This window comes from Pseudophryne corroboree, chromosome 1 (assembly GCF_028390025.1).
Source record: "Pseudophryne corroboree isolate aPseCor3 chromosome 1, aPseCor3.hap2, whole genome shotgun sequence".
NCBI classification, from domain to species: Eukaryota; Metazoa; Chordata; class Amphibia; order Anura; family Myobatrachidae; genus Pseudophryne; species Pseudophryne corroboree.
Window position 1 is genome coordinate 296,339,906 of NC_086444.1, and position 12,384 is coordinate 296,352,289.

Below are 12,384 nucleotides of genomic sequence, written 5' to 3' on the forward strand. Positions count from 1 at the left end.
GGTCCTCTGTAAGCATCTCTTGAAGTTCCGGGTACCAAGCTCTTCTTGGCCAATCCGGAACCACGAGTATGGTTTTCACTCCTCGCCTTCTTATTATTCTCAGTACCTTGGGTATGAGAGGTAGAGGAGGAAACACATAAACCGACTGGTACACCCTTGGTGTCACTAGAGCGTCCACCGCTATCGCCTGAGGGTCTCTTGACCGGGCGCAATATCTTTTCAACTTCTTGTTGAGGCGGGACGCCATCATGTCTACCTGTGGTTTTTCCCACCGGTTGACCAGCATTTGGAAGACTTCTGGATGAAGTCCCCATTCTCCCGGGTGGAGGTCGTGCCTGCTGAGGAAGTCTGCTTCACAGTTGTCCACTCCCGGAATGAACACTGCCGTCAGTGCTAACACACGATTCTCTGCACATCTGAGAATCCTTGTGGCTTCTGCCATCGCCATCCTGCTTCTCGTGCCGCCCTGTCTGTTTACATGGGCGACCGCCGTGATGTTGTCTGACTGGATCAGTACCGGCTGGTTTTGAAGCAGGGGTCTTGCCTGGCTTAGGGCATTGTAAATGGCCCTTAGCTCCAGGATATTTATGTGAAGAGAAATCTCCTGATTTGACCACAGTCCTTGGAAATTTCTTCCCTTTGTGACTGCCCCCCAGCCCCGAAGGCTGGCATCCGTGGTCACCAGGACCCAGTCCTGTATTCAGAATCTGCGGCCCTCTAGTAGATGAGCCCTCTGCAGCCACCACAGCAGCGACACCCTGGTTCTGGCCGATAGGGTTATCCGCTGTTGCATCTGGAGATGGGACCCGGACCATTTGTCCAACAGGTCCCACTGGAACGTCCTTGCGTGGAACCTTCCGAATGGAATTGCTTCGTACGAAGCTACCATTTTTCCCAGGACTCGTGTGCATTGATGTACCGACACTTTTCCTGGTTTTAGGAGGTCTCTGACCAGAGATGACAATTCCTCGGCTTTTTCCAGTGGAAGAAACACTCTTTTCTGGTCTGTGTCCAGAATCATTCCCAGGAACAGAAGACGTGTCGTCGGGACCAGCTGTGACTTTGGAATGTTTAGAATCCAGCCGTGCTGTTGTAGCACTTCCTGAGAAAGTGCCACCCCCACTATCAACTGTTCTTTGGACCTCGCCTTTATCAGGAGATCGTCCAAGTACGGGATAATTAAAACTCCCTTCTTGCGAAGGAGTATCATCATTTCGGCCATTACCTTGGTAAAGACCCTCGGTGCCGTGGATAACCCGAACGGCAGCGTCTGGAACTGATAGTGACAGTCCTGTACCACAAATCTGAGGTACTCCTGGTGCGGAGGGTAAATGGGGACATGCAGGTACGCATCCTTGATGTCCAGGGATACCATGTAATCCCCCTCCTCCAGGCTCGCAATAACCGCCCTGAGCGATTCCATCTTGAACTTGAACCTTTTGATATAAGTGTTCAAGGTTTTTAAATTTAAGATGGGTCTCACCGAACCGTCCGGTTTCGGTACCACAAACATTGTGGAGTAGTAACCCTTTCCTTGCTGAAGGAGGGGTACCTTGACGATCACTTTCTGTGAATAGTTTTTGAATAGCCACCAACACTGCCTCCCTGGCAGAGGGAGTTGCCGGCAAGGCAGATTTTAGGAAACGGCGGGGGGGGAGACGTCTCGAATTCCAGCCTGTACCCCTGAGATACTACTTGAAGGACCCAGGGATCCACTTGTGAGAGAGCCCACTGTGCGCTGAAAAACCTGAGACGTGCCCCCACCGTTCCCGATTCCGCCTGAGCAGCCCCAGCGTCATGCTGTGGACTTACCGGACGCAGGGGAGGACTTCTGCTCCTGGGAACTAGCTGTGTGCTGCAGCTTTTCCCCCCTTCCTCTGCCCCTCGGCAGAAAGGATGAGGACTGTACCTGATAATACGGTGCTTTCTTTTGCTGTGGGGTAGCCTGTGGCAAAAAAGTCGATTTCCCAGCAGTAGCTGTGGAAACGAGGTCTGAAAGACCTTCCCCAAAAAGTTCCACCCCTTTATAGGGTAAAACTTCCATGTGCCGCTTGGAGTCGGCATCACCTGACCATTGCCTAGTCCAAAACCACCGTCTGGTGGCAATGGACATAGCGCTTATTTTTGATGCCAGCCGGCAAATATCCCTCTGTGCATCACGCATGTATAAGACCGCGTCTTTTATATGGTCAATCGTTAGCAAAATATTGTCCCTATCCATGGTATCAATGTTTTCCAACAGGGAGTCGGACCACGCAGCAGCAGCACTGCACATCCAAGCTGATGCAATAGCGGGTCTCAATATAATGCCAGTGTGGTGTATATAGCTTTTAGGGTACTTTCCAGCTTTCTATCAGCAGGTTCTTTTAGGGCGGCCGTATCCGGAGACGGTAGTGCCACCTTCTTTGATAAGCGTGTCAATGCTTTATCTACCCTATGGGGTGTTCCCCAGCGTGACCTATCCTCTGTCGGGAAAGGGTACGCAGCCATTAACCGTTTAGAAATGATCAATTTCTTATCTGGGGAAGTCCACGCTTCCTCACACACCTCATTTAATTCGTCAGATGCAGGAAAAACTACTGGTAGTTTTTGCTCACCAAACATAATACCCTCTTTTGTGGTACCTGGGGTATCATCAGAAATGTGTAAAACATTTTTCATAGCCTCAATCATATAACGGGTGGATCTATTGGAGGGTACACTCGTCTCATCATCGTCGACACTGGAGTCGGTATCCGTGTCGACATCTGTATCTGTCATCTGAGGTAGCGGGTGTTTTATAGCCCCTGATGACATTTGAGACGCTTGGACAGGCACAAGCTGAGTAGCCGGCTGTCCTATGTCGTCAAACCTTTTATGTAAGGAGCTGACACTGTCACGTAATTCCTTCCATAAGTCCATCCACACTGGTGTCGACCCCGCAGGGGGTGACATCACATTCACAGGCATTTGCTCCGCCTCCACATCATTATCCTCATCATACATGTCGACACAGCAGTACCGACACAGCAGACACACAGGGAATGCTCTTACAGAGGACAGGACCCCACAAAGCCCTTTGGGGAGACAGAGGGAGAGTATGCCAGCACACACCAGGGCGCTATATAACACAGGGATATCACTATACAGAGTGTTTTCCCCTATAGCTGCCTATAAAATATATATATATATATATATATATATATATATATATATATATATATATATATATATATATATATATATATATATATATATATATATATAAGAATTTACTTACCGATAATTCTATTTCTCGTAGTCCGTAGTGGATGCTGGGAACTCCGTAAGGACCATGGGGAATAGCGGCTCCGCAGGAGACTGGGCACATCTAAAGAAAGCTTTAGGATCACCTGGTGTGCACTGGCTCCTCCCCCTATGACCCTCCTCCAAGCCTCAGTTAGGATACTGTGCCCGGACGAGCGTACACAATAAGGAAGGATTTTGAATCCCGGGTAAGACTCATACCAGCCACACCAATCACACTGTACAACTTGTGATCTGAACCCAGTTAACAGCATGATAATAGAGGAGCCTCTAGAAAAGATGGCTCACTACAACAATAACCCGAATTTTTTGGTAACAATAATTATGTACCAGTATTGCAGACAATCCGCACTTGGGATGGGCGCCCAGCATCCACTACGGACTACGAGAAATAGAATTATCGGTAAGTAAATTCTTATTTTCTCTGACGTCCTAGTGGATGCTGGGAACTCCGTAAGGACCATGGGGATTATACCAAAGCTCCCAAACGGGCGGGAGAGTGCGGATGACTCTGCAGCACCGAATGAGAGAACTCAAGGTCCTCCTCAGCCAAGATATCAAATTTGTAGAATTTTACAAACGTATTTGCTCCTGACCAAGTAACTGCTCGGCAAAGTTGTAAAGCCGAGACCCCTCGGGCAGCTGCCCAAGATGAGCCCACCTTCCTTGTGGAGTGGGCATTTTAAGATTTTTGGCTGTGGCAGGCCTGCCACAGAATGTGCAAGCTGAATTGTACTACAAATCCAACGAGCAATCGTCTGCTTAGAAGCAGGAGCACCCAGTTTGTTGGGTGCATACAGGATAAACAGCGAGTCAGATTTTCTGACTCCAGCCGTCCTGGAAACATGTATTTTCAGGGTCCTGACCACGTCAAGCAACTTGGAATCCTCCAAGTCCTTAGTAGCCGCAGGTACCACAATAGGTTGGTTCATGTGAAATGCAGAAACCACCTTAGGTAGAAAATTTGAGGACGAGTCCTCAATTCTGCCCTTTCAGAATGAAATATTAAGTAAGGGCTTTTATATGATAAAGCCGCCAATTCTGACACCCGCCTGGCTGAAACCAGGGCTAACTCGTCACTTCCATGTGAGATATTTTAAGTCCACAGTGGTGAGTGGTTCAAACCAATGTGACTTTAGGAAACTCAACACAACATTGAGATCCCTGGAGGCACAAAAGGAGACTGTATATGCAGTACCCCTTTTACAAATGTCTGAACTTCAGGCACTGAAGCCAGTTCTTTTTGGAAGAAAATCGACAGGGCCGAAATTTGAACCTTAATGGACCCTAATTTTAGGCCCATAGACAGTCCTGTTTGCAGGAAATGGAGGAAACGACCCAGTTGAAATTCCTCTGTAGGGGCCTTCTTGGCCTCACCCCACGCAACATATTTTTGCCAAATGCGGTGATAATGTTTTGCGGTTACGTCTTTTCTGGCCTTGACCAGGGTAGGGATCTTCAGGATCCGGCGTTCAACCGCCATGCCGTCAAACGCAGCCGCGGTAAGTCTTGGAACAGACAAGGCCCTTGCTGGAGCAGGTCCTTTCTTAGAGGTAGAGGCCACGGTTCGTCCGTGAGCATCTCTTGAAGTTCCGGATACCAAGTCCTTCTTGGCCAATCCGGAACCACGAGTATAGTTCTTACTCCTCTCCTTCTTATGATTCTCAGTACTTTTGGTATGAGGGGCAGAGGAGGGAACACATACACTGACTGGTACACCCACGGTGTTACCAGAGCGTCCCCCGCTATTGCCTGAGGGTCCCTTGACCTGGCGCAATATCTGTCTAGTTTTTTGTTTAGACGGGACGCCATTATGTCCACCTTTTGTTTTTCCCAACGGTTTACAATCAGGTGGAAGACTTCTGGGTGAAGTCCCCACTCTCCCGGGTGAAGGTCGTGTCTGCTGAGGAAGTCTGCTTCCCAGTTGTCCACTCCCGGAATGAACACTGCTGACAGTGCTATCACATGATTTTCCGCCCAGCGAAAATCCTTGCAGCTTCTGCCATTGCCCTCCTGCTTCTCGTGCCGCCCTGTCTGTTTACGTGGGCGACTGACGTGATGTTGTCCGATTGGATCAATACCGCCTGACCCTGAAGCAGGGGTTTCGCTTGACTTAGGGCATTGTAAATGGCCCTTAGTTCCAGAATGTTTATATGAAGAGATGTCTCCAGGCTTGACCATAAGCCCTGGAAATTCCTTCCCTGTGTGACTGCTCCCCAGCCTCGCAGGCTGGCATCCGTGGCCACCAGGACCCAGTCCCGAATGCCGAATCTGCGGCCCTCTAGAAGATGAGCACTCTGCAACCACCACAGGAGGGATACCCTTGTCCCTGGTGACAGGGTTATCCGCTGAAGCATCTGAAGATGCGACCCGGACCATTTGTCCAGAAGGTTCCACTGTGCGTGGAATCTGCCGAATGGGATTGCTTCGTAGGAAGCCACCATTTTTACCCAGAACCCTTGTGCATTGATGCACTGAGACTTGGTTCGGTTTTAGGAGGTTCCTGACTAGCTCGGATAACTCCCTGGCTTTCTCCTCCGGGAGAAGCACCTTCTTTCTGGACTATGTCCAGAATCATCCCTAGGAACAGAAGACAAGTCGTCGGAACCAGCTGCGATTTTGGAATATTGAAAATCCAATCGTGCTGCCGCAACACTACCTGATATAGTGCTACACCGATCTCCAACTGTTCCCTGGATCTTACCCTTATCAGGGAATCGTCCAAGTAAAGGATAACTAAAATTCCCTTCCTTCGAAGGAATATCATCATTTCGGTCATTACTTCAGTAAAGACCCGGGGTGCCGTGGACCATCCCTACGGCAGCGTCCAAACTGATACAGTTCTGTACCATAACCTGAAATACCCTTGGTGAGAAGGGTAAATTTTGACATGAAGGTAAGCCTCCTTGATGTCCCGATACATCATGTAGTCCCCTTCTTCCAGGTTTGCAATCACTGCTCTGAGTGACTCAATTTTGAATTTGAACCTCTGTATGCAAGTGTTCACAGATTTTAGATTTTAAAATCGGTCTCACCGAGCCGTCTGGCTTCGGTACCACAATAGTGTGGAATAATACCCCGTTCCCTGTTGCAGGAGGGGTACCTTGATTATCACCTGCTGGGAATACAGCTTGTGAATGGCTTCCAAAACTGCCTCCCTGTCAGCGGGAGACGTCCTTAAAACAGACTTTTGGAAACGGCGAGGGGAATACGTCTCGAATTCCAATTTGTACCCCTGAAATATTATCTGAAGGATCCAGGGGTCTACTTGCGAGTGAGCCCACTGAAATTCATTGAGAACGGGACCCCACCGTGCCTGAACTTGTAAAGCCCTAGCGTCATACTGAGGGCTTGGCAGCGGCGGAAAAGGGTTTCTGTTCCTTGGAACTGGCTGATCTCTGCAGCCATTTTCCTCTCCCTCTGTCACGAGCAGAAAAGAGGAACCCTTTTGTCCGCTTGCCAACCAGGACTGCGCCTGATAATACGGCGTCTTATTTTGAGAGGCGACCTGGGGTACATCCCCTCTTTTAAGGCAATACTTCCAAATGCCGTTTGGAATCCGCATCACCTGACCACTTTACTGGAATAATTGGACAACGCACTTATACTTGATGCCAGTCGGTAAATATTCCGCTGTGCATCCTGCATATATAGAAATGCATCTTTTAATTGCTCTATAGGCAATAATATACTGTCCTTATCTAGGATATCATATTTCCAGTCAGGGAATCCGACCACGCCAACCCAGCACTGCACATCCAGGCTGAGGCGATTGCTGGTCGCAGTATAACACCAGTATGTGTGTAAATACATTTTAGGATACGCTCCTGCTTTCTATCAGCAGGATCCTTAAGGGCGGCCATCTCAGGAGAGGGTAGAGCCCTTGTTTTTACAAGCGTGTGAGCGCTTTATCCACCCTAGGGGGTGTTTCCCAACGCACCCTAACCTCTGGCGGGAAAAGGTATACTGCCAATAACTTTTTAGAAAATATCAATTGTTATCGGGGGGAAACCCACGCATCATCACACACCTCATTTTATTTCTCAGATTCAGGAAAACTACAGGAAGTTTTTCCTCACCAAACATAATACCCCTTTTTTTTGGTGGTATTCATATTATCAGAAAAGTGTAAACTTTTTCCATTGCCTCAATTATGCAATGTGTGGCCCTATTGGAAATCACGGTTGTCTCTTCACCGTCGACACAGGAGTCAGTACCCCTGTCGGCGTCTGTATCTGAGGTAACGGGCGCTTTAGGGCCCCTGTATGAGACGTCTGGACATGCACAAGCTGAGTAGCCGGCTGTCTCATGTCAACCACTGTCTTTTATACAAAGCTGACACTGTCACGCAATTTCAACAGTACATCCACTCAGGTGTCGACCCCCTAGGGGGTGACAACACTATTTCAGACACTCTACTCCGTCTCCTCATCATTTTTCTCCTCATACATGTCGACACCAACGTACCGACACACAGCACACACACAGGGAATGCTCTGATAGAGGACAGGACCCCACTAGCCCTTTGGGGAGACAGAGGGAGAGTTTTCCAGCACACACCAGAGCGCTATATATATATATATATATATACAGGGATAACCTTATATAAGTGTTTTTCCCTTTATAGCTGCTGTATTGTTATATACTGCGCCTAATTTGTGCCCCCCTCTCTTTTTTAACCCCTTTCTGTAGTGTAGTGACTGCAGGGGAGAGCCAGGGAGCTTCCCTCCAACTGAGCTGTGAGGGAAAATGGCGCCAGTGTGCTGAGGAGATAAGGACGCCGAGAAAGGGGCGGAGCCTATCATCCTTTTTCTGTATGTTTTGGCAGGGGTTAAATGCATCCATATAGCCCAGGAGTTATATGTGATGCATTTATTTTAGCCATATAAGGTTTTTTTATCGATTTATTGCGTCTCAGGGCGCTGCCCCCCCCAGCGCCCTGCACCCTCAGTGACCGGAGTGTGAAGTGTGCTGAGAGCAATGGCGCACAGCTGCGGTGCTGTGCGCTACCTTATCTGAAGACAGGATCGTCTTCTGCCGCCGATTTTTCCGGACCTCTTCGCTCTTCTGGCTCTGTAAGGGGGACGGCGGCGCGGCTCCGGTGACCCATCCAGGCTGAACCTGTGATCGTCCCTCTGGAGCTAATGTCCAGTAGCCTAAGAAGCCCAATCCACTCTGCACGCAGGTGAGTTCGCTTCTTCTCCCCTTAGTCCCTCGATGCAGTGAGCCTGTTGCCAGCAGGTCTCACTGAAAATAATAAACCTAAACTAAAACTTTCACAAAGAGCTCAGGAGAGCCCCTAGTGTGCACCCTTCTCGTCGGGCACAGAAATCTAACTGAGGCTTGGAGGAGGGTCATAGGGGGAGGAGCCAGTGCACACCAGGTGATCCTAAAGCTTTCTTTAGATGTGCCCAGTCTCCTGCGGAGCCGCTATTCCCCATGGTCCTTACGGAGTTCCCAGCATCCACTAGGACGTCAGAGAAATATATATATATATATATATATATATATATATACATATACATATACATATATATACACATACACACTGCGCCTAATTGTGCCCCCCCCTCTCTTTTTTACCCTTTCTGTAGTGCAGGACTGCAGGGGAGAGCCAGGGAGCTTCCTTCCAGCGAAGCTGTGAGGGAATAATGGCGCCAGTGTGCTGAGGGAGTTGGCTCCGCCCCTTTTTCGGCGGGCTTTCTCCCGCTATTTTATCGTTTCTGGCAGGGGTTAATATACACCTATATATCCTCTGGGGCTATATATAGTGTTAGTTTTGCCAGCCAAGGTGTTATTATTGCTGCTCAGGGCGCCCCCCCCCCCCAGCGCCCTGCACCCATCAGTGACCGCAGTGTGTGGTGTGCATGAGGAGCAATGGCGCACAGCTGCAGTGCTGTGCGCTACCTTGGAGAAGACAGAAGTCTTCAGCCGCCGATTTTCCGGACCACCTTCTTGTTTCTGGCTCTGTAAGGGGGACGGCGGCGCGGCTCCGGGAACGGACGACGAGGTCGGGTCCTGTGTTCGATCCCTCTGGAGCTAATGGTGTCCAGTAGCCTAAGAAGCCCAAGCTACCACCACTTAGGTAGGTTCGCTTCTTCTCCCCTTAGTCCCTCATTGCAGTGAGCCTGTTGCCAGCAGGTCTCACTGAAAATAAAAAACCTAAACTATACTTTCTTCTAGGAGCTCAGGGGAGCCCCTAGTGTGCATCCAGCTCAGCCGGGCACAGAAATCTAACTGAGGCTTGGAGGAGGGTCATAGGGGAGGAGCCAGTGCACACCAGATAGTCCTAAATCTTTCTTAGATGTGCCCAGTCTCCTGCGGAGCCGTCTATTCCCCATGGTCCTTACGGAGTCCCCAGCATCCACTAGGACGTCAGAGAAATGTGGGATTCTGAATTTTAGATCAGGGATACTCAACCTGTATTACTGTATGTATTAAGTATCAATATATTATGTGCATTAACAAAAACATCGCAAATAGACTGCAAAACTGACAAGAGACTTTGGGGGAGATTCAGAGATGGACGCACCTGCGCGTCTGGACGCAGCAGGCGCATCCACGTGGTCTGGCATGTACACCTGCTGCAGTGCACGACCCTTCTCCTTAAGGCGATGGGACAGCGGCAGGCTGAAACTGGGGCGTGTTGCAAGCGTTTTAGGACAGCTGCGTGATGTCACATGCAGCCACATGATAAAAATAAATAAATAAATTGCAGCGGATTGCCTGCCACGCTGGTAATTTAAACTGTGGACATATCGTGAGGTGGCACCACATACTGCATGCTGGGCGGCCTTGTCATGTGCTGAGCGGTCCCCAGCAAGTAAGGAGATGGATGCAGATCTTGCTGTGGATGCAACAATCTGCTTCCATCACTGGATAACCACCTTTGGTGTAGTCATTTGTAAAATTCTTCTGCACACTATATAAAGTGTGCTCTGAAAGGTGTGAACATACACTCGACTGATGACTGATAATCCTATACATACTTATCGTCTTATCAATCAGCAAAGTTTGCAACTCAGATCAGTGTCCTGAAGGCTGAATACAGATATGTCCACTGACATCTAGCCTCCCTGTACGTTAAACAGCCCTTCTAGTCACGTCATGCCGTCGCATGACTTGTTAGCGCCAAGCATACTGTATGTTTGTGAGACATTTCCCATTAAAATTAGTCTTATTCTCAAATCAACGCAAACAGGATGCACAAGCCAAAATTCTGTGTGTGACCGCAGCTGTATCTGCATATACGAAATTCTACGCTACAGTGTTTTCCTAGAAAACATTTATCTGCATGCAAAATGCTATGTTACCGTGTTTTCCTAGAAAACACTGCAGTGTAGCATTTCGTATGCAGATACAGCCGTGGTCACACACAGAATATAGGCATGCCGCAGATCATTTTAATCAGAGTCTGCTTGTGCTACTTACTCGCATAGTAATGCAAATAAGATGCCTTTTCTGCAAAAAAAAAAAGATGCGAGACGCTAATAGAGTTGCATGGGACCTGTCAACTCACTCATGCCAGGCAGCTCCTGCTGAGTGGCGTATTGAGGAAAGATGTATGAGGACACATCTGTACATGACACATTCCCAGTAACTTCAGAGCCTACTAGTCCAAATCATAAGAAAACCCTGCACCTTAAGGATGCATCTTAAGCAAATGAATTGTGGGAAGTACATCATATATGAACAAGACTGACAGGACGGTTCTAGGAAGAGAAAAGGGTATTAAGAGACAAATTGTGTCAGTCTACTGAATTGTAAGACACTTTCAATCAAAACTAAATTTTTAATGAATATAATATACAATAACAGTAAATGTACCTCTAACCACACATCTTTCTACCAAGGAAAAAAAAAGTTAGAGCAGTCTTACAATGATAATTGTGAAGTGCTGGTCAGGTCAGCTATTTGTATCCTCACATTGCTCCTCAATAACTCTTATATCTTGTTTTAATAACATTACTGTTCCTGTGGTTTTAGGATAGGCTTACAGAATATGCAACTTTAGCTTGTGTTGCTTCTGTAACAGTTTTATTCTTTTTGTTTTTTTAATGCTACACCACCTTTGCTGGGCCATATAATAGCGCATACTTTTGGCCACAATAGTGTGCAGCACTTAACAACTTTTTCATGAAATTCCAATGAGCATCTCCTGAAAAACACAGACCTCACTATACAGGTTTTAATAAAAATACGAAATAACCTGCGTTAGTTACAGAATAAGATGTTTTGTTCCACATCAAGAAAACTGTAGAGAAGAACAGTACTTATGTAGTTTGAAGAAATAATTAATCTACGACTCACCTCATTCCTGGCTTTGGGGCGATCAATAAGGATTTTTAGTGCAAACCGCTCTTGCGTTGTTTTTTTCACACATACTCTGAAGAGAAAACAATTTATTTGGTCTAAAAAGATATAACAGTCTTCCAATTTTACATCAACATGATGTGTTTAAACTACAGTACAATAAAAGGAGACCCACGTGTAGCCATTTAGGGTGCATGTCATAATCACAAATATGGAGTGGCATACTCATCCATTGCTACAACATGTTACGGCCACTGGAATGCCCGTTACCTGCGGCTTCCAATGAGTCCGTAGAATTTTTGCCTTGCACTAATTACTTGGAGCATAACCGAATGTTAATGGAACTGCAGTATATAGTGTATCTAGATAAACTGCTTTATAAAGGGAATAAAAGATGTTAAACAATGGCTGGACTGGTATGCAGAGATTGCATGGCTGTTATTTATCTGAAAGGTTATTGTTGGCTGTCCAGAATCAACACTTGTATTAGACAACCATACAGGCCCTGAAAAGGAAGCAATTTTCTCCCCTGGTATAAATAGATGAAGGCTACATAAGAGTGTCAGAGACTAACTGTATACTACGATGACAGGACTCAGGGGTCTTGAGATAATTATATATAATGAAGCCCAAACACACTTACAAACTCTTTATATTTCTATAATGGAAACACAAGAAAAACAAACTCAAAATTTAACATAAAAACGGAAAAATATTGAAGACACATGCACCATTAAAGATGACAAAGTTCTACATTTACAAAACAATGTCACATTTACTGGTTGT

General features: G+C 47.2%; 1 protein-coding gene across 2 annotated transcripts in view; it reads right to left on the reverse strand.

The window, feature by feature from the left end:
* MAPKAPK5 (MAPK activated protein kinase 5) overlaps positions 1 to 12,384 on the reverse strand; it is a 139,142-nt gene that overhangs the window by 107,804 nt on the left and 18,954 nt on the right. For both annotated transcript variants that reach the window (XM_063964370.1, XM_063964369.1), the window contains exon 3: positions 11,596 to 11,671. In XM_063964370.1, coding sequence (XP_063820440.1) covers positions 11,596 to 11,671 — 76 coding nt within the window. The remainder of the gene's footprint in view (positions 1 to 11,595; positions 11,672 to 12,384) is intronic.